This window comes from Phytophthora cinnamomi, assembly GCF_018691715.1.
Source record: "Phytophthora cinnamomi strain GKB4 chromosome Unknown Contig15, whole genome shotgun sequence".
NCBI classification, from domain to species: domain Eukaryota; phylum Oomycota; class Peronosporomycetes; order Peronosporales; family Peronosporaceae; genus Phytophthora; species Phytophthora cinnamomi.
In genome coordinates, this window is record NW_027150948.1 from 302,231 (window position 1) to 329,659 (window position 27,429).

General features: G+C 49.9%; 5 protein-coding genes across 5 annotated transcripts; 1 reads left to right on the plus strand and 4 right to left on the minus strand.

Moving 5' to 3' along the window:
* Positions 1-396: 396 nt before the first annotated feature.
* Positions 397-1,917, minus strand: IUM83_09511 (uncharacterized protein; the record flags this gene model as incomplete). Its single annotated transcript, XM_067933956.1, has 1 exon — positions 397-1,917. The coding sequence occupies one exon, from the start codon at positions 1,915-1,917 to the stop codon at positions 397-399; it is 1,521 nt and encodes a 506-aa protein (XP_067796928.1).
* A 5,260-nt stretch (positions 1,918-7,177) lies between these two features.
* IUM83_09512 (uncharacterized protein) lies at positions 7,178-7,911 on the minus strand (the record flags this gene model as incomplete). Its single annotated transcript, XM_067933957.1, has 2 exons — positions 7,178-7,232; positions 7,322-7,911. The coding sequence occupies 2 exons, from the start codon at positions 7,909-7,911 to the stop codon at positions 7,178-7,180; spliced, it is 645 nt and encodes a 214-aa protein (XP_067796927.1).
* Positions 7,912-14,793: 6,882 nt separating this feature from the next.
* Positions 14,794-16,704, plus strand: IUM83_09513 (uncharacterized protein; the record flags this gene model as incomplete). The annotated part of the gene is made up of 1 exon (XM_067933958.1): positions 14,794-16,704. One exon carries the CDS (start codon positions 14,794-14,796, stop codon positions 16,702-16,704), a length of 1,911 nt encoding a protein of 636 aa, XP_067796926.1.
* A 1,059-nt stretch (positions 16,705-17,763) lies between these two features.
* IUM83_09514 (putative methyltransferase C3B9.04) lies at positions 17,764-18,363 on the minus strand (the record flags this gene model as incomplete). Its single annotated transcript, XM_067933959.1, has 1 exon — positions 17,764-18,363. One exon carries the CDS (start codon positions 18,361-18,363, stop codon positions 17,764-17,766), a length of 600 nt encoding a protein of 199 aa, XP_067796934.1.
* Positions 18,364-19,065: 702 nt separating this feature from the next.
* IUM83_09515 (uncharacterized protein) lies at positions 19,066-26,435 on the minus strand (the record flags this gene model as incomplete). The annotated part of the gene is made up of 2 exons (XM_067933960.1): positions 19,066-20,624; positions 25,202-26,435. 2 exons carry the CDS (start codon positions 26,433-26,435, stop codon positions 19,066-19,068), a joined length of 2,793 nt encoding a protein of 930 aa, XP_067796933.1.
* Positions 26,436-27,429: the final 994 nt, after the last annotated feature.

Genomic DNA, 27,429 nt, shown 5'->3' on the forward strand with positions numbered 1-27,429 from the left:
AGCAACCCAAAGGTAACCAATGGACACCTGCTTTGAACTCTTCCGGTCTCCCAGCGCTGAGGTAGTATCCTCCCAGTCACCCAGCAATTGATAGTATTTCCTAGACAGAGTAGATAGGATGTTAGGATAGACGAGTGACGCAATAAACCGCGCCACCATCTCAGTGACATCGTCGTCCCCACAACAAAACGTGGTACTGTGCTAGCGGCCGTCTATTCGAGCTAATTGACTGGCCAAGCCAAAAATAACACTGTAGTGATCACTTCATCTATATGGTAGAATATCATATCGTTTAAGTATCGTGGTTTCTAACTCACTAACACGCCTACATATAATCTGTAACGAGCTCTAGCGCCTTATGGCATTTTCATCCTTGACAAACATAACAAACATATTCTAGCTCACATTGAGCTGCGCGGTGAGCTCCAAGTGGCCGCCCTCGCGCGAAATGGGAATCCACATCACCAGCGAACCTCCGCCCGTGCCAGGAAGACCCAAGAAACCGGGGCGCCAGCGGTCCAGGTACAACGTCTTGCCACCCAGGGCTGTGACATTTGACTTCCACTGGGCCGTACCTCCAGCTTTCAAGTCAACTTCGTCGATTTTGTCACCGCCAGACATGATGTTGACTGTCACGTCCTTAGTATCCTTACTCTTGAAGTTAATAATGACAGCGCCGTCGCCCTTCCTGGTCCACGAGAGCGTGCTGTTTTTGAATGCCTTCTTGAGCGCGTTCAAGCCCAGGGTGGCGGCTTCGGTTCCGTCGTCGATCTCTCCCATGAACTGCGTGGGTCCGCAGATAGTCTGGAGATATTCAGCAAACAGGGTCGACAGATCTGTGGGGTCGAGACCCGTGACAGAAGCTAGAGTTAGAGCATTATCGGTCCACACGTAGGCAGAGTGTTTCGCGGCCATGGACGTGCCGTTGTCACTCTTGCCAGACTTGATGAGGTCGTTGATAATAACCCCGAACGTTTTGCGAAGAGTTTCGCGAGTCTTGTAGGCGGTGGCCAGCGTAGACTCGGAAATCATCTGACTCATGCAGTTGTTGGTCACTGTGGCGACATCGTACAGCACGAGGTCAGACTGGCTGATCTTCAGGCGGATTTCGGCGTCGCTGATCTTCGGGTTCTCCTCCCGGTACTCGTTCACGGTCATCCAGACCTGGTTCGTCAGCGTCCGCAACTCTTCGCCACATGTCGTGTTCTGCTTCATACCCGTTTCCAAGCTCGAAATCTCGCCAGGCGTAATAGCAGTAGCAGCCTCCGTAAAGTTGGCCTTCATCATAAAGGCCTTGAACTTCTCCCAACTCGAAATGATATCATCGTCGTAGCTGAGCACAAGTAACAGAATGTACTGGGCGGTAGGTAGCAGGCCTCGAGCCAGTTGAAGGTTGGCAGGCACCGTCTTACCCATGCAGGCATAGATCGTGGCCGGCAGATCTGCGACGACATAGTTCGTCTGGTACAGCAACAGCAGCAGCTTCTCCTGGGACGTCTGCGGGTCTTGCACCATTTGGTTACGGGTAAAACGAACGATAGCTCTCGTCGTCGTCATGAGCATATTTGCGCACTTGACAGCCCATGTCACCTTCTTGCCCAGCTTCGCTAGCTCACCGAATACACCGAAGGTGGCCATACTGAGAGCGGACATCGCTACAGCCGAAATCTTGGCGATGTTCTCGCGACCGCAGTCGTTGTTCTGCTGGATGCACTGCATGCCGCACTCGACTGGGTAGTCCATCGGACACTCTGTCCAGCACGTGTTCGTCAGCTTGTTGCGGTCGTAGTTGCTGGGGCAGGTATCCATGATGTGAGCCTCACGGTAGCACGCGGAATCGGCGGATTGGCTCCAGGGCCCCACCCAGTTGCGGTAGTTCGACCTGACAGTGCTTACGGCATTCGAAGGCGAGGCCATGGCACTGAGTGGAGGGATTGTCGAGTTAGAAGAGGAAGAGCCTGGAAGCGACAGAGCAGGAGTCTTGGTAGAAGAAGACGAAGACGACGATGAAGCGGAGGAATCCGAGGAGACGAGTGAAGAAGGCGGAGTGGTGGCAGCGGTCGGTACTGATTCGGCTTCGGCTAACGAGTCTGATCCCGACCCCGACGAAATCAAAGACCTGACGGCGTCCATGTAGTCGGAGCCCATCATACTCTTGAGCGCTTCAGGCGACAGCGTCTCGGTACCCGTGGTTGATCGGGGCGAGGCTGTGGAATCGTCGTCATCGTTCCAAAAGGTCCAGTCGATGGCTTGTGTGCTGGTAGCGGCGGCTATAGTCGTTAAAAGAACGAACGCCACCCTTGATCGGATCATCTTGAAGCGCTTGTGACGGGGACCTGGACACGTGTACCGCTCGAGGATGTAGCTTCAAGCTCGTGTGTGCCCGAGGATGCAAAAGGAAGAATGAAGCTGTAGCGCTGTTTGAAATGCGCATGGTCCATCTGAAGACCTGCTGACGCGTACCGGGTAGTGCCGATCGACAGGCGGCAGCGCGATTTGAGGAAGAGAGGTGATGGGCGCTGGTGCGGCTAGTGCAAAGTGATCGAACCGGTCTTACAGTATTAATAGCAACTTTATCGTGCTCATTTACAGGGTTTTATTAAGAATGAGGATGACTTCGGGAAGACCATAGCAATCCCTACGCGTGAGGGTGCTGAAGAGCATTTGGTTGCTGCTGTATACAATATTAGTAATCGCCCTATACCTGTTCTCGTCGTACATGACATGGTGCCGACTACACAATGTGTAGTCGGCACCCCGTGTACCGAAACTCACAATCGCGAGATCCATCGTTTAACTCCTTTTCAGTACGTTCGCTCGGTAGCATTTCTACGATAGATGATGGAGCCAGGAAGAAAGTCTTAATGGGTCAACCTAGAGGTTCTGCACTCGCGCCACCCTCTACACTTGCGCGAGCGTGTGAGTGGAGCAACTTTCTCATGTTATGAGCGCAAAAAGCGACGGGAATGTTGCCGTCGTATTATTTTAGCTACTAACAAAAAGTAAATCTCCTTACAATAGCGCAATTATTTATCTATATTTGGTTGTTTGATTAAACAAACACATTGTACCCCCGGCAAATGCACGTGCATCGAGAAGAACTATAGATTCGTAAGCGGTGTACATGTACAGTAGTATTAATTACATGTATACATGTACACCAGTGCAATGTTGCCTTGTTTGAAGTTTGGAGACAAACCGTCCATTCACACGTTTGGACCTCTAACCAAGAAGACACCCGTGACGATGACATTGGTTCAACTCTGTAGTCTACATTGCTACAGTGTAGCAGACGACTTAGCAGCTCATCCTTTACTATCCGCAAAGAGGTCCTGACAAAGTAGGCCTTCGAGCAGGCTGCTAAAAGTCGCAAATTACAACAACAAAAATGTAGCAGTGTAAAGCTACGTCTTCGTTCACGTTATTCGAGCATGCAAAATGTACGATGTTGTCGGGTCATTTGTTTTCAGCTCACAAAACTGATTGTGTACATGTACATGTATGCTCAAATTTGGTTCGTGGTGAAGAACAGTACAATGTCATCAGCATAACGCCGAAATGGAGGCCTTCAGAGCGTTAGACCCACTGTGCAGCAGCCAGCTGCTTCACCAGATGCTTGTCGTTCAAGATCTGTTCGTCGTTCTGCCGTACTGTATCCTTGTTTTCGGGCATCGGCGGGATTATTCCGGAGCTCTTTTCAGTGACGGGCTCGCGTTTACAACGATGTGATACAGTATCAGTAGACCAGCCCTATTTCCCGGTCAAGTTGCAAGTTTTACAAACCAAGGTGCAAATGACATTTTTTAATTTAAAAGGCTACGCTTTTTGTGTGGCGATTTTCAAGAAAAATGCAAAAACATCCGGAGCACTTGTCAGTCAAGTTGCAAACCTGTGCTACAGCATCTTGGAACTCCACTACGTAATCATGCAGACCAAGACGTTGACCACCTGCGGACTCACCAAATATCCATGCGTCGCTCAAATTTGATGAACACACTGGTAATGATATGATATAGCTTACTTAAAGGCGTCCAAAAGTGTGTTTTTTTAGTCCTTGAGTTTGATTGGAGCATTATTACGTAGTGGAGTTCAAAGATGCTGTAGCACGGGTTTGCAACTTGCCTGAAAAGGCTAGGTGTTTCTAATATTTTCTCATCTGGTACATGTCCGGTGATCGGAAGCACCTTTTTGTTGAAGCAACAATTTGAAGTGTTCAAAGACCTGTCAACTTCAACTTTCGCACAGTCGTAACTGAGGACACAACAGCTTCACCACCGCAAAAGATCAAAAGCTGCGCGGAGAGTCCACGCGAGCAGAGGGGTCAGTTTGTGGAAAATCCGAATCCATAACTCGTACATACATGTAAATCCGTCAGTGACTGACGTTCCATCACCAGGCTGCGTCTCTCATATTAACACCTGGTGCTGTATCGTAGGTTATGTACTCGACACCATGATTCGGTCTTCTTCACCGACTTAGGTACTGTCTAGGGCGTTATACCCTCCTTTCGCTTATAGCTCTTGACTATCGCGGATCAGCTCCTCAATACGACCAGGTATGCATGCAGTGTGGGTGTGGCTACTCGAGTTGTTCTACAGTATAGCTGGTACATCATGGATCGTTGCCCTAACGTCAGTGCTAGTGTTCGATTCGGCATCCACAACGGACCACCTCCGTTGAACAACAACTGAATACATGTATGTAGGACAGCAGTGAGTTAACGCGGCTGTAGATCCGTACACTGTAGTGATGGAGGCTCTCCACTAGTGAGTACATGTGTACAGTACATGTACACGAAGAAATTCCTGCGAGTAGTTCATGTACTGTACCAGGTACATGTAGAACAATTTGCAGCCGCCGTATATCAAGAAGTGCTTGCGTCACACATGATGTTCAGCCGACCGAAGCGTAGCGAACCGTATCGCCGATACGGTTGCCGCTGTTGTTTTCCGCCGGTACACTATTTACTCGGCAACATTTTCAGGAGCTGAAGATTTGCTCCACATCCCTGGTGGACAGTACATGCCCGAAAGTCGTGGTCGACGTTCGCAGCGTCACGTTAGTTTGAAAATGGGTTCGCCACTGCTGTGGATGGGCACCGGTGCATGTCCACTGTGTTGTATGTATGTAGATGTATAGGCCCAATACTACAGTATAAGGGTTATTGAGCGACTGCAGAGTGGCGATAACAATGAGTTACAGTACATGTATGTCAGGGTAGCTACACTGTACATGTACTGGGATTTTTGGCACATGTACATCACGGCGCGTGTCATGGCTGCACGTGAAGTGGCTACGGTCGACGAGCCCACGGGCGTAAGGAGCAGGTTGGTGTACTGTGGCTTGTTTTCGGTGCTAATAATCACACCCTAGAAATATCGTCTTTGAAAGAGTCGTTTAAATGCACCCTGCTGAGACTGCGCATAGCGTGTCTTGCTTCGATCCGAGCCTCTGCGGTACTGTACGCACGGCATGCTACGTGTACTTAGTGCCGCTAAGTTAGCGGCTCGCGCGACTTTCGATAGCGTCCTCCAATCTACACGATAGGAAGACTGATGAGCTACGCCATCAGCAACACTGCAAACCAGATTGTGGGCTTTATGAGCGCGTCGTATCGCTATTATAGGAGAATATTGTACGTGTAGATATTGCGTGTGGTCTGATCGACAGGAGTTAAATTGACATTCTCAAATTCGCAGCATGAGCTCACACCAAAGCGCTACTGTAGGTAGGGATGGATTGATGATCAAAAGAGTCGGTCTTGGGGGCAACAAATCTCCGTTCCGGTGCTAGCAGTCGATCGACTGTGTGGTGGGTCATGCTATCAAAGTACATGTAGCGTACATGTGTACTGGACAGGTACAGTACCAACTTCAACGTTAACGTTTCAACGCCGTTCGACGGTAAAATTTCGCTAGTTCCTCCTGCTTTCTGGGAAGAAAAGAGACGCAAGATAGTGTTTGGGATTGGATTGTACAGTAGTACGTACATATACTGTACAAGGCATACAGTATATGAAGGAATTTCCATAATCCAGTAGAAAAGTACTGTCGTGCCCCACGGCAGTAGATATAGACACCGCGTTAGTGTAAAGTTCGTGCTGCATACTTAATGTCTATGCATATTTCATCTGTCTACTCCTAACGCTTGCGCTTCTTCTACTTGGGTGTTGCCGATAAACCCTGTGCCTTCCCCGAGTGGACTGGTAGATCCATATAAAATTGATGGTCTCGTGTTCACACTGCATTTTGAGCCGTGTGGGGATGTGACTTGCTGGCTCCCACGTTAAGAACACGTGGAGTTACATTGGTCGAAAAAAAATGTCTCCACTTCCGGACCCCCGAAATCCGGGGTTTTATTCGGTCGTGTGACACCAATATTTTTTCAATTTTGACATATTATATATTATTGGAAATCTCGTGTAAAATGCAATCGAACTAAAGTTGTTTTCGCTTTTACGAGTGTTTATAGCTTTGATTTTTGTGATATCCGGTTATGTACGATTTTTTATTGATCAACTTCAAACGTGATAAACTCCAAGTGTGTGGGTAAGCATGGTTTTGTTTGCCGCGGTCTCATATAGTGCCTCATATTATGAGGTCTATCGACTAGAATAGCATTGGCACAATGTGAAACGCTTGCGTTTTGCAAATAGATCTTAAGCTTGTTTTTTCTACGTTGACAGCTACGTCTACACGTGTGCATATCGAGACGTACCGGATAGATGCTGCGGCTGCTTCGCAGCAGAAGATGCCCGTTGACAAATCAAAAAAACCTCCTAGCTAAACACAAATTAATTCAGATTCCTCCTATGCAGCCTTCTCGGAGCCCAAGTTTGGACTAATTCAGTCGGAAAACTTATTATTTGGCACTTTGTGAAGACTAACGGTATGCTACATAGCCCTCTAGCTCACGTTTAAACGCACATTAAGTTCCAAGTGGTCGCCCTCGGCGGCTTTAGGAACCCAGAGCACCAACGACCCACCTCCCGTTCCCGGAAGACCTAAAAACCCAGGCCGCCACCGATCAAGGTAAAGCGTCTTATCGCTCAGAGATGTTGTGTTCGATGTCCATGCAGCCGTTCTGCCTGCAGGGACGCGAACCTCGTCAATTTTGTCACCTCCAGACTTGATGTTTACAGTCACGTCTTCTGTGTCTGTGCTTGTGAAGTTGATGATCACAGCACCGTCGCGGACCCTGGTCCAGGAACTCGTGCTGCCTTTGAATGCTTTCTGGATAGTGTAAACCCAGAGTGGCAGCTTCGTTACCGTCGTCAATTTCTCCCATGAATTGAGTGGGACCACAGATTGTCTGGACGTACGCTACCAACAATGTCGAAATGTCCATCGGGTCAAACCCGCTCACAAATATGATTGGTAATCCCTTCTGAATAGCTTGGTACGCGTAGTATTCTGCGTTCAGTGTAGTGCCGTTATTGCTGATACCTTTTGAAATAAAGTCGTTGATTACGACCCCCAAGGTCTTGCGAAGTGTTTCACGAGTCTTGTAGGCTGTTGCATCAGACGACTCTGCAACCATTTGCTTCATACAGCTATTCGTGACCGTAGCGGTGTCGTACAAAACGAGGTCGGAGTTGCTGATCCTCAGCCGGAGGTCGGCCTCGGTGATGTCGAGGCTTTCCTGCCGATAATGCTGCACAGTCATCCACGTGCGATCCAGCAAATACATCAAGTCGGTACCGCAAGTCGACCGAGATTTCATTCCGGACTTGAGCGACGAGATGGCAGTGGAATTCAGCTCATCCACAGCGTCAGTGAAGTTGGATCCGATGAGAAAAGCCTTGAACTTCTCCCAACTCGAGATGATAGTCGCATTGTTGGTCAGAACCTGCGAAAGGATGTACTTCGACGTCGCAAGTATATTTTTCGAGGTGGGGAGGCTTGGCAGCATAGTCTTCCCGAGGCAGTTTGTTATGGCGATAGGTATGTCAGTGACAACATTGCTTGTCTGGTACAGCATTGCCAAAAGTTGGGCTTGGGAAGTTTGCAGATCGGAAGTCTTAATATTTATTTCGGATGTACCTCACAAGGCCTCTGATCACAGTCATCATCGAATTTGCGCTCTTCGCCGCCCTCTTGATGCCTTTGCCTATCTCGTCCAGCTTGCCAAAGATGCCCATGGAAGCTGCATCCAGAGCGGTCACAGCGATAACACTGATCTTAGTGAAAATTTCAAGTTTGCAGTCGTCGTTCTGCCTGATACATTCCATCCCACATTCGACTGGGTATCCAAGAGGACCCTCCGTCCAGTACGTGCTGGTGGCGTCGTTGCGGTCGTAATTGGATGGACATGTCGGCATAATGTGCTTCTCGGTAACAAGCGGCGTCCGCAAAAATGCTCCATGGGCCGACCCAGTTGCGGTACGTGGAGGTAACTGTGCTGACTGCCGTAGCAGGTGTAGCGATCGTGTAGCTTGATGGTTTCTTAGTTGGCGATATCAACGTCGACCTGGGTATCGAAGCAGGAGAAGCGTTTAACGGTGTCAATGTCGTTTCATTCGATGAGTCTTCATCGTCTTTCCGAAGAAAAAATCGAGTCCGGTTGCCGCTGAGGCGACACGAATCAAAAACAACATTAAAAATGCCAGCCTTGACACCATTGAATCGCAGCTAAGGTGCCTCTTGAGGGTGATACTGCTAAAAGAACACTGAAGTTGTTAGCTCTCTTTACGGTAGATGTGCCGGGTGGCTTGGCGATTAGCGAACGGTGAACGCGAGAGAGATCGTATGCAATCGAGCCGGTGGCTCCATACCCAACCGCGATTAACAGCAACCGAGGATGTTGAAAAGGATCCGACTTCTTGGCGTGACGCTTTCTGTTATATTCCTTGGTATTAATACTAGTATGTACAGTACATGTAGGCTCGTGCGTGAAATCGTGTTCAGAACTTGAAGTTCATGTATTCGCTTCTGTGGGCAGGGTTGGTTCACATTGGCTGACCAGTCCTTTTTGTTGAGGACTTAAACTGGAGGAATAACTGAAACTGCTGCATTGAATTATTAACAACCCAACCGTTCCACGTTGGGGTTTCGTGAGTGCAGGCCTAATGAACTTCTTTTTTCATGTATTCATGTACAATAGGGTTCTTACAGTTGGAAAGTAAGAAAGTAAAAAAAAGCATTGTCCAATGAAATCAAACCTTCGAAACCTGCCAATACTGTCGGAAAATTTGAAAGGAAGACCACAACCTCTGTTTGATTGGCTGTTCACGGAAGTAGTAGGTTTGATTTTATTGAAAGACAAAGTACACAGTATTAGTGGTTGAAAGTAAGTAAGTATCAGTAGCCAAATCAAACCGTCGTCTTTCTGAGAAGAAATTCTTGTTCGCCATTCGTCATATCCCAGCGGTCATGACGCGTAGCGAGCGCGCAAGCGCGCTGGCGTAACTTGTAGCCGCGATGGTGGTCAACGAGATAGAGGGAACTGGAGGCGACGACGAGGAAGCTATGCTGCACGAAGCAATTAGTAGCACTCGCTACCTAGAGCGTGGATCCGTAAACAAGACCGCACTTGTTCCATGATATGGATATTATCGTCACAGCAGGTGTGACTCTTACAACTGGTTGAGTTCACGAATTTCACTTTCAGGGGATGTTGAACACCTTGAACACATGGAAACAATTATCTCCACCACCGGAATTCCGGTCCCATGCTTTTTTCTATGAAGTGCTTGTGCATCATACTGATAAGCTTAGCACAAGTTGTGTTCGATCGGTGCATTGCCTGCTGTATCATATGTCGCAGAAGTTCGGCAACCCCGCCAAGAAGAACTGCTGCAGGTTTGTGTCCCCTTGCTTGTGATGATAAACATGCATGCATCTATTTCTTTAATTTTAAAATGCGTTGTGCGACTCGTTCAGTTGCGTACGCTTTGTACTCGCCTCGGAGTGAGCAGCACTGCGTCACGGAAGTTACGGAGATATGTACGCCAATAGCATCGCTGAAATACCAGCACCACGCTGCGTCACTGCGAGCGCAGATCACAGGATTCGAACATATATGTAGATGGACGGGAAGCATCACCATGCAACAACCAAACGTTCACAGGTTTCATCAATTGTACAGTAAGTTTGATTCATGGTGTACAAATGAATAGCTTGCGCTAGCTGGGTCGGGTCCTGAAAGACACGAAGCTTGATGGCCCTACATGTATGCGAAATCTGTACATAGTTGCTCCAACAATGTACGTGCAGATCCATCCAGGGCAACCACATTGCGAGCTTACTGGGGACAAAATACAAATTCCTCGCGAAAAACATAAGAAATTAAATGTTAGAAATACTTCTTATAAATAAGTATAGTTATTGTGAAAAGCACTCAGAATGTCTAATCGGATAGTGAATCGACTGATTTAGTGCCTTATTTAGAGACGGGAACCCTTATTTATTTCGATCCATCCCTCATTTAGAATTGGGTATCCCTAATTATAATCGGTCTTATGCAGCGCATCGCTTCAAAGCTATTTTAGAGTCGTAATCGATTTGGTCTCTAAATAGGCTGAAATGCCAGCTCCAACCTCGGCATTCCGAGGAAGTCCGCACAAATAAATCCACCGAGCAAGCGGCTATGCAAACACTAGCCAAAATATCAGTCAAAATAGGAGGAATCAACAGGACGAGCAGAACCAGCGTCCGTGTCGAGGACGCGGAGTTTCGCTTCGACCCAGAGGGCAGCTTTGATGACCTCTACGCGAGAGCGGAAGAGCGCATCGTAGCCGCGCTAGTTGCTTTCGATATTAGAACGTTGCGCCCTGATACTAATCTCTACGCTAAGCCAAGTCAAGGCGCCACTCAGCAGGGCTGGGTGGATTTAACCACAGCTCTCCGTCGAAATTCTGCGGCATACATCGTGCCTCCGCTGTCTCTCTCCCTCACAACTGTTCTGACAAGATGGCTTTAGAGCACAGTTCCCAACTCCTATTTAAGCCGACTTACTCAGATTAGTACCCACATTAACTTCCTATTCAGTACAAATTACCACGAATCGTTTTTGCTCACAGCCCTGATTTACAGAGCTATACGGAGTGACAAAATCGCCGGTTTTCACAATAAAATAAATAATTACAATTACATCATTTTAAAACGTTTTGTAAACAATGTATTATGAAATACGTGATTCATTTTAATAAATATATCTAAAATAATTATTGTATGTTCGTTTTCATCAACATATAATAACTGCTTACTTGCTTATATTTTGTGATTTGTGCTATTTTTTTTATGAAGAGTCGTATCCCTTGTTAAATTATTTATTAAACGTATCGTAAGCTGGGCCCATGAGGTGACCTCAGTCGCTTATCGAAGTTTGTTTTTGGTTTTGAATGAAGGTTCGCTGCCACTTAGCTAAAGCTTGATCGCGTTCGTCCGTCGCGAACTGGAAAGCTGCGTGAGACTGGGCTCGACGGCATCGAATGACGGCAGCATCCCGAAGGACACTGCCCCGTGCCTCCGTGGAGGTGTGGCTTCAGAGTTTGAAGTGCGGTCGCCTGCCGCGAGCTTGAAAAGGATGGTGGGAGGCTGGGCCCCACCATCACCGTGGCAGGAACCCGAGGAGTTGCTCCCCTCTTGGAGCGCAATCGCCATTGACACGCGCTAGCTGCCCCAGTGCTGACCCCCTTCGTCGGTCGTGATCGCTTGGAAGCCACCACTGCTGCCGCCACGCTCCTTCCTGGGCTCCCGAGGGAGGATTCTCCCCAGGAAGGCCAAAGACCCGGAGATCCTTGGCGACTTCTCTGTGACCCGTCGAATTTTGGAATCACTTGTCGAAGCTGTGCACTGAAGAATGTTCTAATTTGTCAGGAAGCCGCGAATCTCCATAAAGGGAATTTCTCAGGTAGTACTGAATATCCATAAAGACTCAGGTGGTTTGCGTTCGCCCATTTAATCTGGGTGATGGGCGTGACAACGCTTTAATCTGAGGTGATGGAACCGCTCGGACTTCAGGATACACAACAGTGTACGTGTACCGGTACTAGATTCTGGTGCTTCGCAAATGGCTGAGTTGCAACTCGTGCCGGACAAGACTGAATGCCGATTACAGTTCTAGGCGTAGCTTCACGTGTAATACACTTACTGTAACACGCAAAGCGTTGAAGTAGGCATTATTAGTGCTTGGGCTTTGAACACTTCAAGGCCTTGCTTCAACTGAAGGTGCTTCCGATCACCGAACTGACAATACAAATGTATCAATGCGTCCTGTACACAGTCCAAAGTTTGGACTCCAAACGACGTAAGAGGCTTTCTGATAGCCGCGACCTGTCGACCCGACTTATTTTGCGGCACTTTGTGTTCCCGCCACACCCTCACAGATTCGGTGGTTCGCCTGTACCATTTCTCCAGTGCGTCCTGCAGTGTAATGTCGGTTTTCACCACTTCGTCGTGGCCAATGCGCTCACGCGCAGTCGTCGACGATGCTGCGTCAGGAGAAACTGGCCGATACACAAAAACAAAGACGCGGCGGAGACGATGAACAGATCTCAAATAAGATCATTTTGCAGGGCCAGCTGATCCTTATGACCCTTTTGAGGATCGCAATTCGATTGTCGCTGAGCAGGAACACTTCGCCGCAAGCCGAGTTTGGGCAATCGCAGTGGCAGAGCCATGCTCAAAAATTGTGAGCTGGAGCTAGACCACTAGACGAATGGCTATCATTCGCTGCACTGGGAGTACGCGGCTTCGTAGTTCAGTGAATGCGTTCATGTTGTGAGGTCCGTTGCTCATTGGCGATCGCGATCTTTGGGGCGTGGTCACATTACCTTCTTTTGTCAGGACGGCCGTTCCGGCAAAGCGGGTGGTGAGGGATGAGCTGCCACGAGTCGTGGCCCACGACTGCCGACATGTCAGCTCAAGCAATACACTGTATCTTGACTGTGGTCTCCTTCTTGGTTAGAGGTCCGCAGCTGCCTTCAAACTTCAAAATTTAGTCCGACTTGTTTCCCGCTCGCGTGTGTGTAGGAACATCTACAATATCTACTGTAGGTGTACAATGGCCTACATGCACTGGTATAACGCACATATGCAAGCATTTTTGTTGCAGTTTTGGTATACAGAGTCCATTTTTTTCTTGCGGTTAAAACGCTGGTAGCCTCAGGGCGACCGCGGCATCAACCCCGCATACCGAGCGTACCTCTCACCATGCCCGGCGGCTCCTTGGTATACAGAGTCTAGGTGCAGCATAGCTGGCCACGCGAACACGTAAATCAGTGCATTGCATTGCAGTCTTCGACAACCTTACCACCACTGCTGTTTATGACGAGAGCCAATCGCCCAGCTGGAAAGGGTGTGGATTAATAATAGTTTACAAATTTAAAAAGTTTAAATTTGTGCTTCTACAGCTTGTTACGACTTCATCAAAGTAGAGTTAATCTGCCCGTACAGTATCAATTGATGGTGTTACATGTATTTTAATATATGGGCTGATATGGAGACTGTACAATACGACTTGCCGTGAGTCACCGGCAGTACATATACATACACACGTACACCCGGTTTTCTTTTTCTGTTTGCTCGTGCCATTACCGCGGTTGTACCTGGTGACGCAGCATTCGTGAAGGATTGCGAGACGCTCATTGGTGCGATGGCTGCGGATACAGTGTCAACATGTTTTCTTCAAGAGAACATTCACATGGTGCCATGGAGTCGGTGAGCCATTTGCTGCTACTCAAGTCCCTCGGTTTGAGTGTTACTGCCTTGGCAGAGAAATACCACCGTGATTGAGTTTGAGATTGGCGTGCCAGCTCGCACATACGGTATTGTACGGTACTGTACAGGTGCACTATGAATACTATCAGCGAAGCAGTCTACATGTAACTGCGTCGATTGGATGAATACAGCAGTAGTGCAAACAGATGCTCTGCCCTCGGCGCACATGGTCTGGGTGCTTTGTGGACGTCCTGTAGAACGCGGGGCCAGTCTGCCCAAGCTAACCATGGTAAGTTTCAAAACCTCCCGAGCAGCGTTGTCTGTATTAATATAGGATACTTTGCCTTGCAACTTAAATCTCAACTACCAATGAGCGCTCAGGAGGAGCTTACCAGCCCTGCATCACCGAGACACTAGCGTGTAGAAATGCTTGTTTAATATTTGTAATGCGTACTACGACGGTAGGATATGCAACGTGATCTTGGCTCGTGCGAACCCAAGATTTGGTGCTTCCGATCGAGTCTACCCGAGCAAGTCTCGATAGTGACCTGAACCATTGATCCACTCGCCACCACGAGCCAAGATTTAGCGGGGAGGTCCACCTAGACGTAGCATTGTTGTTACCCGCAAGTGGGAACTTTCATCCTGGTCGTCGCTGTTCCAATGCCCGTCTGCTGCACCAATGCATGCTACCGAAAAAGGGGGTTAAACCACGTATCTCAAAGAATGTGAGCCTCGGATACATCTGGTGTCAACTACAAAAAGGGCTTGACGTGTCTGAAACAGTGCAGTATACGAAAACCAAGGGCGAGTGCGTCAAAAACGCCACAGGGACCGACCGCCACCATCTCCGCTGTCCGGTCTTGCTCCACTTGGTCGGGCTTTTTAATCCTGGTCATGATGCCGCGAAGTTACCGGCTCGATTGCTTGGCCACCGCATCCCCGCTTGTCGAGCGATACGGCCCGGTGCCCGACAGCAGGTACATACAGTATCCATCCTGAAGGAGCCAAAAGGTTTGAAACGCCACGATGAGCTCATTCCGCTTTTTGCATCCTCGGACACACGCGAGATTGAGCTAGTGCATACAGCCTCAACGTAACGCGCTCCGGTCCCCGTCGCAAGCACTTCAAGATGGTTCGATCAAAGGTGGCGTTCATCCTTTTGACGGCTATTGCCGCGACCACCAGCACACAAGCCATCGACTGGACCTTCTGGAACGATGACGACGATTCCACTCCTTCGCCCGCTACGAGCACGGGCATCGAGACGTTGTCACCTGAAACACTTAGGAGTATGATGGGCTCCGACTACATGGACGCCGTCAGGTCTTTGATTTCGTCGGGGGCCGGTTCGGACTCTTTGGCGGAGTCGGGGTCGGACTCCTCCAACAAAGCTACAGACGCGCCTTCTTCATCCGACGATGGCTCCGACTCCTCCTCGGTGTCCGATTCTCCTTTGGGATTCGCTTTCAACTTTTCGGGATCCTCCTCGTCGGACTCGGTGATCCCTCCGGTGAGTGCCATGGCCTCGCCTTCGAACGCCGTAAGCACTGTCAGGTCGAACTACCGCAACTGGGTGGGGCCCTGGAGCCAATCCGCCGATTCCGCGTGTTACCGTGAGGCTCACATCATGAACACCTGCCCCAGCAACTACGACCGCAACGAGCTTACGAACACGTGCTGGACGGAGTGTCCGATGGACTACCCAGTCGAGTGCGGCATGCAGTGCATCCAGCAGAACAACGACTGCGGTCGCGAGAACATTGCCAAGATCTCGGCTGTAGCGATGTCCGCTCTCAGTATGGCCACCTTCGGTGTATTCGGTCAGCTGGCGAAGCTGGGCAAGAAGGTGACATGGGCTGTCAGGTGTGTCAACATGCTCATGACGGCGACGAGAGCTATCGTTCGTTTCACCCGCAACCAAATGGTGCAAGACCCGCAGACGTCCCAGGAGAAGCTGCTGCTGTTGCTGTACCAGACGAACTATGTCGTCGCAGATCTGCCGGCCACGATCTATGCCTGCATGGGCAAGACGGTACCTGCCAACCTGAACCTGGCCCGTGGTCTGCTTCCCACTGCGCAGTTCGTCTTACTGTTGGTGCTCAGCTATGACGACGACATCATTCACAGCTGGGAGAAGTTCAAGGCCTTCATGATGAGGGCTAACTTCACGGAGGCTGCTACTGCTATTACGCCTGGCGAGATTTCGAGTCTGGAAACCGCAATGAAGCAGAACACGACCTGCGGTGAAGAAATGCGGACGCTGACGAACCAGGTCTGGATGACCGTGAACGAGTACCGGGAGGAGAACCCGAAGATCAGCGACGCCGAAATCCGCCTGAAGATCAGCCAGTCTGACCTCGTGCTGTACGATATCGCCACAGTGACCAACAACTGCATGAGTCAGATGATTTCCGAGTCTACGCTGGCCACCGCCTACAAGACTCGCGAAACTCTTCGCAAAACGTTCGGGGTTATTATCAACGATCTCATCAAGTCCGGCAAGAGTGACAACGGCACGTCCATGGCCGCGAAACACGCTGCCTACGTGTGGATCGACAACGCTATTACGATGGCTTCCGTTACCGGTCTCGAGCCTACGGATCTGTCGACTCTGTTTGCTGAATTTCTTCAGACTATCTGCGGACCCACGCAGTTCATGGGTGAAATCGACGATGGTGACGAGGCTGCCACCTTGGGCATGAACGCGCTCAAGAAGGCATTCAAGAACAGCACGATATCCTGGACCAAGAAGGGTGACGGCGCTGTCATTATTAACTTCAAGAGTAAGGATACTAAGGACGTGACAGTCAACATCATGTCTGGCGGTGACAAAATCGACGAAGTTGACTTGAAAGCTGGAGGTACGGCCCAGTGGAAGTCAAATGTCACAGCCCTGGGTGGCAAGACGCTTTACCTGGACCGCTGGCGTCCGGGTTTTCTGGGTCTTCCTGGAACTGGAGGAGGCTCACTGGTCATGTGGGTACCACTTTCTCGGCAGGGCGGCCACTTGGAGGTCAATGCCCAACTCAACGTCAGCTAGATAGAACGAAATTGTTTGTGGTAGAAAGCGCCAAATGCGCTAGAACTTGTCATTAATTGTAGACAAGTGAGATACGGTAGAATCACACACCGCCATACTATAATATACCTCGAAGTAGATCGATACCAATCTGGACCACACTTGATGAGCCATAGGATCACTATTACTGTTAGTGATAATGACCTCGTGGGCATAACAAGCTGCTTTGTGTTTAAGTGTGAAAGCGGAGCACTGGAGCGATACATACGCACATGTAACTTGGCACATTCTTTGGCTCGAAAAGCATTGTCCACACCAACGGCTTCCAATTCACATTCAAACAGCCCTCCATATCCTGTTCAGCTACGCCTCATGGAACTGCTGCCCTCGAAGTAAATCCCATCGCACGCAGCTGGATAAATGCGGCAGTAAAGTAAGCAGCAGCTCACTCATCGCTCAAAACTTGTGTCGAAAGCAATGTCACAACTTAACTGAGGATAAAGCCACATATCTGTTCAGCTTATTCCAGGAATCGTCGACTGTCAAAATCCCGACTCACGCAGAAGTCCGAAACGAAGACACTCGTAGTTCCTCCCCGATAAAGACACGGAAGCATCCTTGACATGCATGGCTTCCGAAGTTCCCGAAGCTCGTTTACCAGGTTGGCCATAACGACCGCAATTTGACGCTCAAGGGTGCGATCCAAAGATGACAACGCGACAACATCGCCCTGAGAGCGGCCACCAGCAACAACCCTGAACTTCAGGGTTATTGCTTCGGACTGAAGCCACCTCAAGAGATGCAGACCAAGATACAGTACAGCCTCTCTAACTAACGACACATCACGGTGGTGATCGGCAGAAGGCCACCGTCTCTCTGTATCAATTATCTCTCCGCTCCTTCACCCGTCAGCAGCAGCGCCGCTGCGCCCTGGCTTGGCGACGATGTATTATACATGTAGTAGGTGGTGCCGAAGTGGAAGCGGCGCACCGTCTCGACCTCGAGCTCGGCCTGCTGCACCAGCGCCAGGATGTCTCGGTTCCAGTGGCAACCCCAGCGCTGCGCGTGCAGGGGGGCGAACTAGTCCAGCAGGCCCGAGAGCCACGCGTAGCTGCTGCGCCCGTGCTCCAGCAGCAGGACGCGCCCGCCCTCGCGGCTGCACACGCGCCGCATCTCGCGCAGCGCGCGCGCCGGGTCGTCCATGCTGCAGAGCCCGAAGGTGTCCACCACCGCGTCGAACCGGCCGTCCGCGAACGCCAGCTCGTCCGCGCGCATGACGCGCAGCTCGCAGCTGGCCACGCGCTGGCGCGGCACCTGCTCCACCTGCTCCAGCATGGCGCGACTGAAGTCCGTGAGCACCACGGCCGCGTCCGCCGGGTAGTACGCCAGGTTGCGGCCCGTGCCCGCCGCCACCTCCAGCACGCGGCCGCGCGCGCGCCGCAGCAGCAAGCGCCGCAGTAGAGAGATGCCCGTGAGCCGCTCGTCCCACTCCACCTCGCGGTCGTAGCGCGCCGCGTTCGCCTCGAACACCTGCAGGCGCCGCGCGTCGTCCATGCGGTCGGCGTCGGCGTCGCCGCCCCTGCGCGGGTCGTACAGCGTCACGTACGTCGCGAAGGCCACGCCCGCGTAGAGCGCCGCGCCGCCCAGCAGCACGCCCGGCCGCCGCAGCACCCCCGCCATTAGTCAGCCGCAGCAGTAGTGACTTCTGGGGTGAACTTGTGTTTTCGTTGGCCACAAAAACTCACAAGATTTGAGGTTCGAAGTTGTGCAAAAACTGGTGCCATGTGTGCGAATTTTTGGTTAAAACGTTTAGCCAATCGACTGAAAGTATCAACATTTTGGCAATTTTGGCACATGTATGAGGCGGTTGCAAAAGACTGCAACACTGATCCCTAACAGCGGACTAACTTTTGGTCAGACTATATTTTAGGCCGCCATTTTTGTGTAAATGGGTTCAACACAGTGTCAAAAACAAAACTGTCAAAAAAGAAAGTTACTGTCGAAAACACCGGAGCTGGTTCTGTAAGTTGGTTGCCCGGGACGAAGTCTGTATCGCCCGCGCGACAGTAATGAACGGGGTAAGTTGCCCCGGAGATACAAGTACGGGTACAGTCCCCGGCGTGCTGTGCGTCGAATGCCCGGGGACCATCAGATTCAGAGAACAAGCTGTAAGTGCGTCAAAGTGTAATGGACAGAAGCCGGAGCGACATACACCCTCGCTATCGGCTCACACTCTGGACTACAAAGCGTCAAGCTTTCGCTTGCGCGTTACAGTCCGACTGTCACGAGCTGAAAGAATCGCCTACGTGAAAGAATCGCCTACGCGATTCTTCCAACCCTTTACAATGTATTGATTATTTTCTTTACTACTGGTTGTAGACTCTAACTTACGTTTAGTTTCGCTTCAATCTCGAGATGGCCTCCCTTTATTGCTCTCGGCACCCACAGCACCAAAGACCCTCCTCCCGTGCCGAGAAGACCCAGGAAACCCGGACGCCAGCGATCCAGGTACAACGTCTTACCGCCCAGCGCAGTGACGCTCGACGTCCAAGTCGCGTTGCCGCCTGCTGCGACGTCGACCTCGTCGATCTTGTCGCCGCCCGACATGATATTCACCGTCACGTCTTTCGTGTCGGCGCTTGTGAAGGTGATGATGACTGCGCCGTCGCCCTCTTTCGTCCAAGAGCTGGAGCTGCCTTTGAAGGCTCTTTGCAGCGTATTCAATCCGAGTGTGGCATCGTCCGTGCCGTCATCGATCTCGCCCATGAATTGTGTGGGCCCGCAGACCGTCTGAAGGTACTCGGACAGCAGCGTCGCGATGTCTGTCGGGTCGATCATCGAGGCGGAGATCGTGGAGAGCCCCATCTCAATCCACTTGTAGGCGGCCATCTTCTCGTCCCACGACGTGCCGTTGTCGCTCTTTCCGGACTTGATGAGGTCGTTGATGATGACACCGAAAGTCTTGCGGAGCGTTTCTCTCGTCTTGTAGGCGGTCTCCACGCTGGATTCCAAGATCAATTGTTGCATGCAGTTGTTGGTCACCGTCGCCACGTCATACAGCACCAGGTCGGACGCGCTCGTCTTTAGGCGCAGCTCGTCCTCAGTGATGGAGGGGTTCTCCTCTCGGTATTCATTCACGGTCATCCAGACGCGATCGGTCAAGGACTTCAGGTCGCCACCGCAACTCGAATTTTGTTTCATGGCCGTCTCAAGCGACTCGACCTCGCCGTCCGTGATCTCTTCGGCAGCGTCGGTGAAGTTGGCCCCCTTCATGAAAGCCCGGAACCTGCCCCAGCTGGAAATGATGTCGTCGTCATAAGTGAGGGCCTGGAGAAGCATCCACTGCGACGTGGCCAGCACGATCTGCGATAGATGCAACTTGGAAGGGATGTTCTTCCCCATGCACGCGTAGATTGCCATGGGCAAGTCGGTCACCACGTTGTTCGTCTGGTACAGCATGAGCAGGAGCTTCTCCTGAGAAGTCTGCGGGTCTTCGGTCTTGACGTTGCGGACATAACGGATGATACCCCTCATCACCAGCAGCAACTGGTTCGTGCATTTGACGGCCCAGGTCAACTTCTTGCCCAGTTTCACCAGTTCACCGACCACGCCGAAGGTCGCAGTGCCGAATATCGCCATGAGCAACGCAGAGACCTTGCTGGCCACTTCAAGTCCGCAGTCGCTGTTCTGTCGGGAGCATTCCATGCCGCACTCAAGAGGAAACTCCATCGGGCACTCAGCCCAGCACGTGTTCGTCAGCTCGTTCCGGTCGAAGTTGCGTGGGCAAGCGTCCATGATGTGGGCTTCGCGGTAGCACGATGTGTCGGATGAAATACTCCACGGGCCCACCCAGTTGCGATAAGTCGATGTGACGGTGCTTATGGCGGTGGCTGGCGTAGCGTACTTCTCCAGCAGCGCCGCACTGTCGAACGACGACAATTCTGATGTAGACGTCAATGTTGCTGGTAACGCAGACCTGTCGGCAGCATTTGACGAGGAGTCTGGCGTTGAAGCTCCTTTCGTACCGCCGATACTGGAGACCAGGAAGAAAACGAAAGCCACTCTCAATAGACCCATATTTTCTCGGGGAGAAGCTGCGATGGAACGGAGCTTATTGAGACCAGCCAGGAAGACGCGAAATGAACGCCTCGTGCTGTTCGTCGTCGGCAGGGATGGACATGATCGCAGCTAGAAGGATCGCCGGTCATCTGGAACTGCTGATCGGATCTAACCGAGCAACCTTTGCAGGCGTGCAGTGCTGGTTCCCAGGGGCCTATCGGGATCGAAAAATTCAGTACCGGCATCTGCGCTACACGAACAGGCCGAGTACTGCAGCGATGCTGGTTGTTTAACGCGGAGCGATGCTGCCAAAACTGAAGCTGGAAGACAAGCGCGGTGCAACCTTGGGATTAAACACACGTCCTGATGGAATTGCATTCGCGCAGATGTTGGGAACTTCACGGCGCTGCACTAAATCGTACGGCCCTGCTCCTAAATCGTACGGCGCTGCTCCTAAATCGTACGGCGCTACGCCTGCGGGCGCCAATCTTGGAGGCTTGGGGCTTTTCCAACTTATCCCTTGGTAGCCAGGTCTGCGGAGGTGGCAGTTGCTTGTGTGTCAAGCCCCAGCTTGAAGAGCTGAGAGTCTTCCACAGTGTTGTCCAGCCTGTATCGACATCGTGTTTGCGGTGCTGCGTTTGAGGCGCATTTGTTGAGCCATTAGTTATACACGTGTACAGTACAGTACCAACACGGGGATATCGTTTCGTGCATAGACTGCCCCAGCCGATGCGTCGTACTGCAGGCTTTCGTCCCGTTGTCGGCGCGGGAATTCCTGCGACGCGAGCAGCTTTCTGTATGGATACAGCTATGCACAGTCCAGTGCGACCACTTTGAAAAAAGCAGTTGCCTTCCACGCAGCTCCGGCAAAACCGATCTCGTGAGCCACTTGCTGCTTGTAACACATATTGCATGTAGAGTACCGTAAACCACGAGTTCGCCCCAACGCACCGCCCCAATGCAACACGTAAAAACTGTCAGGTTTTCGACAAAAACGGTGCAGCGATTAGATATATGGGGGTGACACAACGTCTTTATCTTAATATTTGTATGGAAAAGGCTAACATTTATTCAAATCCGCAAATTATGAGCACGTTTAGTTTTTACGCCGTAAAAACTCAGAATTTGCCAGCAAATTATATATGTAGGACGGGAACTTTTTACGAGCGTCGCAATAAACCCGTTGTTTTTACGGTACTGTATAATAACAGCAGAATTGCTGGCAACTCTCAGATCCTATCTTAATCGGACAAAGGCACAGCGCAGGATTGTCATGGGTTCAGAATCTGAACTTCCGATGCATAGGAAAGCCTAGTCGGGTACCAGTGAGCGGGTAAGCCCGCAGATTAGAGGCGACGGTGGTTGCCTTCGTAGATAGCCTACTCCCAGTATTGCAGTCTCTGACTGGGTTAATGGAGCGTCTGAAAGGTAGGGGGCATCGGCCAGCTTCACATGCGATACTGTGTGCGGTCCAAATAGTGTACAGTATAAAAAACACTGCATTCCGTGTGCAGGGATTAGTAGTAAAACCACGATTAGTACTACTCCAACTAATAATAGTATATTAGTAGTAGTAGTAGTACAAATTCCAAGTATATACGTTAGTAATACCATAAACTTAGTAGGAAAATCACGAAATTTGTACCAAAAAACTACTAAAAAACTACTAAATTCCAGAATGAAGGTCAAGGTCAATCAATATCTTCAAAGGATGCGCGCACTGATTTTGCGTTTTCCTCCCTGAAGATCGCAACCGGGTGCGATGAGATCCTCCAAGGCCGATTGTTGTTTGCTTGATGTGACGGAAACGGCGCCGTGTTGCATCTGCGGTCATCCTGTTCATCATGTCAGCAGCAATGAACTCTGGGGTGAGGCTGATCCTTCCAAATGGTCCTACTATGGTCCATGGTTTGCTATCATCTAACGCGGTCACCTACCTCGATCCCGGGAGTGTTCTAACCTTCAGGAACAACGATCAACCGGACGGTGAGCCCTACCCAGCAAGCAGTCAAGGGATATCTGTGTTGAGTCAGGCTACAGAGGCGGATGAAGCTACTCTCACGGAATCTGACAACCTTACTCAAGCAACAGCGAGTCGTAAATCTGGTCCTCAACAGCTGTTCAAGAGAGAATCTTCAGGTTCGTTTATAATTATTGTAGCCCTCTCCGCACACGTACGAGCAATAAGCGAGCCCCGGGTCAGCTAATTCTTCATCGCAACGACGAAGAGATTAAGCGGATGAGGAAATGCGAGCGGAATCTGTGATAAGCCCGTTTTAGTAGTTTGATGTTACTATTTGTAACTATTTTTAGTAATATTACATTTTCCACGCACCCAATTAGTAATATTAATACAACTACAGTAGTAACGAAAATCGTCCCAAAATTGTAATATTACTTAAAGGGTGAATCGATATTACTACCAATCCCTGTCCATGTGATGTGGCACAGTGACCATCAATCATCGCTGTACGTACTGTACACGTACATTCATTTTGAGCCCGACACGCAAACGTGTGTGTGAATTCCACATTATGTTTGCTGCCACGAATTCGTTGTTCGATCAAAATTCATCCCCATGAGGAGCAGCACGGAAAAGATATAAAAACATGCATGTACGATCGAGAGTTCAAAATAAACGGTCTAACTCCGCCAGCAGGATAGTATGTTTTGGCAAAAAGTAACAAACTCTAGACGAGCACTACGTTATGCACGACTCCGGGCTTCAAAGCGCTCAAAGCGACAAAACTTGCATGAATATATTCCGGGCTAATTAACGGATTTCACCGATTACAAACCCTTCACAAAATAGAATCGCGGTCATGTTTTAAAATTTGAATCAGAAAATAAAAGCCGTGTACAAAATATAAACCCGGTGGAACAGTTGGTATCAAACGAATGGCAGGGTGAGAGCTTCTTTTTTTATCAGCCACCAATGCACCGGACCAGTGGCACGCGCATCGCTGATAACGCACTTGACGACGTCGAGGTCGTTGGCGAGTAGGGCTAACATGCATTTCGTTTATAACGTGACGTAATACAGACCAGGCTTTGCTGTACCCTTTTTCGAATTATCACAGGAGATCGTTAAACACTGCTCGACGAGATAATATACACGATATTGGAGTATTGTAGCACAGTCAATATTGCGAAATAGCACATTCTAATCCGAACATTTGTAGCGGAGGATTTTCCCTGCAGTTGTTATAGAGTGAATCTGAAAAGTATTCTTTGTCGAGTTTGGCCTCTCATCAAGGCACTTAGCGCATTTTTAGTAACCCTACACAGTTTAGAAGCCCCCTCCCAAAATTTGGGATCACATTTAATGTGATTGCTTTTTCTGGGCAAAAGTAAATAGTGACCCGGGTATTATTCGGTGAAATCCGTTAGAACAATTTTTGTTTGTATAGCCTGTAGTTTGCAATGGGGGAAATGGTGGTTCATCGTGGCTATGGGTCGAGGGCATGAAGTTTCTTGCTGGAAGTGCAAGGTGCCGAATGGCTGGCCCTGAGAGATGGAGGGAGGGCTAAAATGTTGAACGACAGACGTCGATCTGGCGCCGTGACGATCGAGACGAGGACAACGAGCTGAAGGAAGGCCGATCCATGACTCGTTCGCTGCGTTGCCAAATCGAGAGCAGAGCAATCGAGACTAGTAGTTTCGGCAGAGTATTATCAGATCCGACATCTTGCTGCCGGGCCTGACGATCAGGGATGCGAAAAATATAATTACTGAAACATGTGTTGGAATTTTTAATTTAATGATTAATTATGAGCCGATAATTTGTTCCATCAATTTTCTAGAATGATATCCGATGTTTTTATGGGTGTATTCTTTTGCATGCATTCGATTTCATCGCTTTATTGTCATGTAAAACAGATTCAGCTAGCTAGTTTTGCTTTTACAGCCTGCTAAAGGGATTAGTAGCCACATATTAGAATTTTTTTTCTTAGTTCAGTTGTTTACACGTAAGGTACTCAGAAATTGGTTTCAATTCTAAGAAATAATTGAATTATTAATTATGATAGAATTTGTCGCTGGATTAATCTAACATTATACTTTTCTCTATATCATCAGTGACGCATGAACACATGCCCTTCGGATTCCAGGAAATGCCCATATATCCTTCTTCTGGTCTTACCTCCCTGCACGCGAATATAACACCCTTCTGCGATTCGAAATGCTTTTACGGTGGACGCATCAGAACAACACTCGTGTGCTGTAAACAACACCAACGCATTTTAGCTCACATTAAGTCGTACATTTAGTTCTAAGTGACCACCCTTGGAAGCTCGTGGCACCCACAACACCAACGAGCCACCTCCTGTGCCAGGAAGTCCCAAGAAGTCCGGGCGCCAACGATCCAGATACAATGTCTTGCCACCTAGTGTTGTTGTGTTTGCTGTCCATCTCGCCGTTCCACCTGCGGAAACTGAAACCTCGTCGATTTTTTCCCCACCAGAATGGATGTTCACAGTCACGTGTTTTGTATCTCTGCTGGAAAAATGGATGATAACGTCGCCATCTCCCTCTCTGGTCCAGGAGCTGGTACTGCCGCTGAAGGCATCTTGAATAGTGTGCAGGCCCAGAGTTGCTGCTTCGTTGCCGTCATCGATCTCGCCCATAAACTGCGTCGGGCCGCAAATGGTCTGAACGTATGCGTACAGCAGTGTCGAAATGTCGAAGTCGTCGAAACCACTTGTCGAGAGGACGCTGAGACCCATTTGGAGAGCTTTGTAGGTGTAGTGTTTGACCTTCAGCGTCGTGCCGTTGTTACTTTTACCCGACGAGATGAGGTCATTGATAATAACTCCAAAGGTTTTGCGCAGCGTTTCACGGGAAGTGTAAGCAGTTGCCTCCGACGATTGTTGGATCATTAACGGCATGCAATTGTTGGTCACCGTCGCGACGTCGTAGAGAACGAGGTCCGAGTTGCTGATCTTGAGGCGCACCTCGGCGTCGCTGATATCGGGGTCCTCCTGCCTATACTGCTCCACCGTCAGCCACGTACGATCCAGCAAGGACTTCAAGTCGGCGCCGCACGTCGAATTCGACTTCATCCCAGTCTCTAATGATGAAATATCCGTCGAGTTTAGTCCGTTCGCAGCTTCCGTGAAGTTTGCTCCTGTCAGAAACGCCTTGAAATGCCTCCAGCTTGAGATAATTTCGTCGCCGTTGGCCAAAATCTGCGAGAGGATGTACTGCGAGGTCGCCAGCACATATTTTGACGTGAAGAGGCTCTGTGGGAGGGTTTTTCCCAGGCAATTGCCTATGGCAATAGGTATGTCGGTCACGACGTTGTTTGTCTGGTACAGGATTGCCAAAAGCTGGGCTTGGGAAGTTTGCGGATCGGATGTCTTGATATTTCGGATGTACCTCACAAGGCCTCTGATCACAGTCATCATCGAATTCGCGCACTTCACCGCCCTCTTGATGCCTTTGCCAATCTCTTCCAGTTTGCCGAAGACGCCCATGGAGGCTGCATCCAGAGCAGTCACAGCGATAACGCTGATCTTGTTGAAGATTTCAAGCTTGCACTCGTCGTTCTGTCTGATGCACTCCATACCGCATTGAACAGGATAACCCAGCGGACACTGCGTCCAGCAAGTATGAGTGGCATCATTGCGGTTGTAGTCGATCGGGCATGTCGGCATGATGTGTGCTTCTCGGTAGCAGGCGGCGTCTGATGACATGGTCCAGGAGCCCACCCAATTGCGGTACGTGGAGCTAACCGTGCTGATCGCGGTCGCTGGAGTGGCAATCGAGTAATTCTGAGAAAATAAATCACCATCATCGGACGAAGAAGCTGCTGTACTGCTATGAGCGGCCGAAGAAGAAACCGCGTGCGTAGATGCATCTGAATGAAGCGACGAAGACTCAAATAGCAAGGCCGGAGAAACAGTCCCTGGCGCAGAAATCGCGGTGTCCTGTGATGAAGACTCGAACGAGTTGCTGCCTGCGTCCCCAAAGGTAACCGCGAGTCCTGTCGTTCCAGTTGTAGCGAAAATCAAAACGATGAAGACGAACGCCGTCTGTACTCGAAGCATGCAGCTGGCTCGTGTGGTTGAACTGGTGACGACTGCTGCTGGAATGCCGTGTGAGCCCTAGGCTGCAAAAGGGATAATGAGCCTTTTTCAGTAGTTTCTTACTTGAATACATGTAGTCAGGCTCGCTCGTTAAAGCCGTGTCGTTTCATCCAAACACCACGCACAGATAGATACTGTAACTTTACTTCTTCTCGGAGATCGGGAAGATTTGGACTTGGTCGTGATTGCTTTTGTTGCAGCTTATGGTTATGACTACTGTATTAGCGCATAGAGAAGACACCATGTGAACGTGTACAAGACTAGCACAGATGAAAATGATCATCGTTCATAGCATCCCGGCAGCGCCAGTCTGAACGTAAAACCAGTTCGGGAATCATATAACGATCGAAAGCCCGCTGAAGACGAGCTTATCTACGGGAAACACGGGGGGGGGTCTGAGCGTGTTCGTCCACAAGTGGCTACAAGTACGCAGTCGTCGAAATGACTGTGCGGCACGTTTAACAACGTATGGGTTGGCCACCGGAAAAAATCGGTGGACGAGCCATCAGGATCTGAAAAGATAATCGTAAAAATCACTTTACATGTACGACGATTGAGGTGGTACATGTAACACGTTCACCGTGCATGTACTGTACAACAA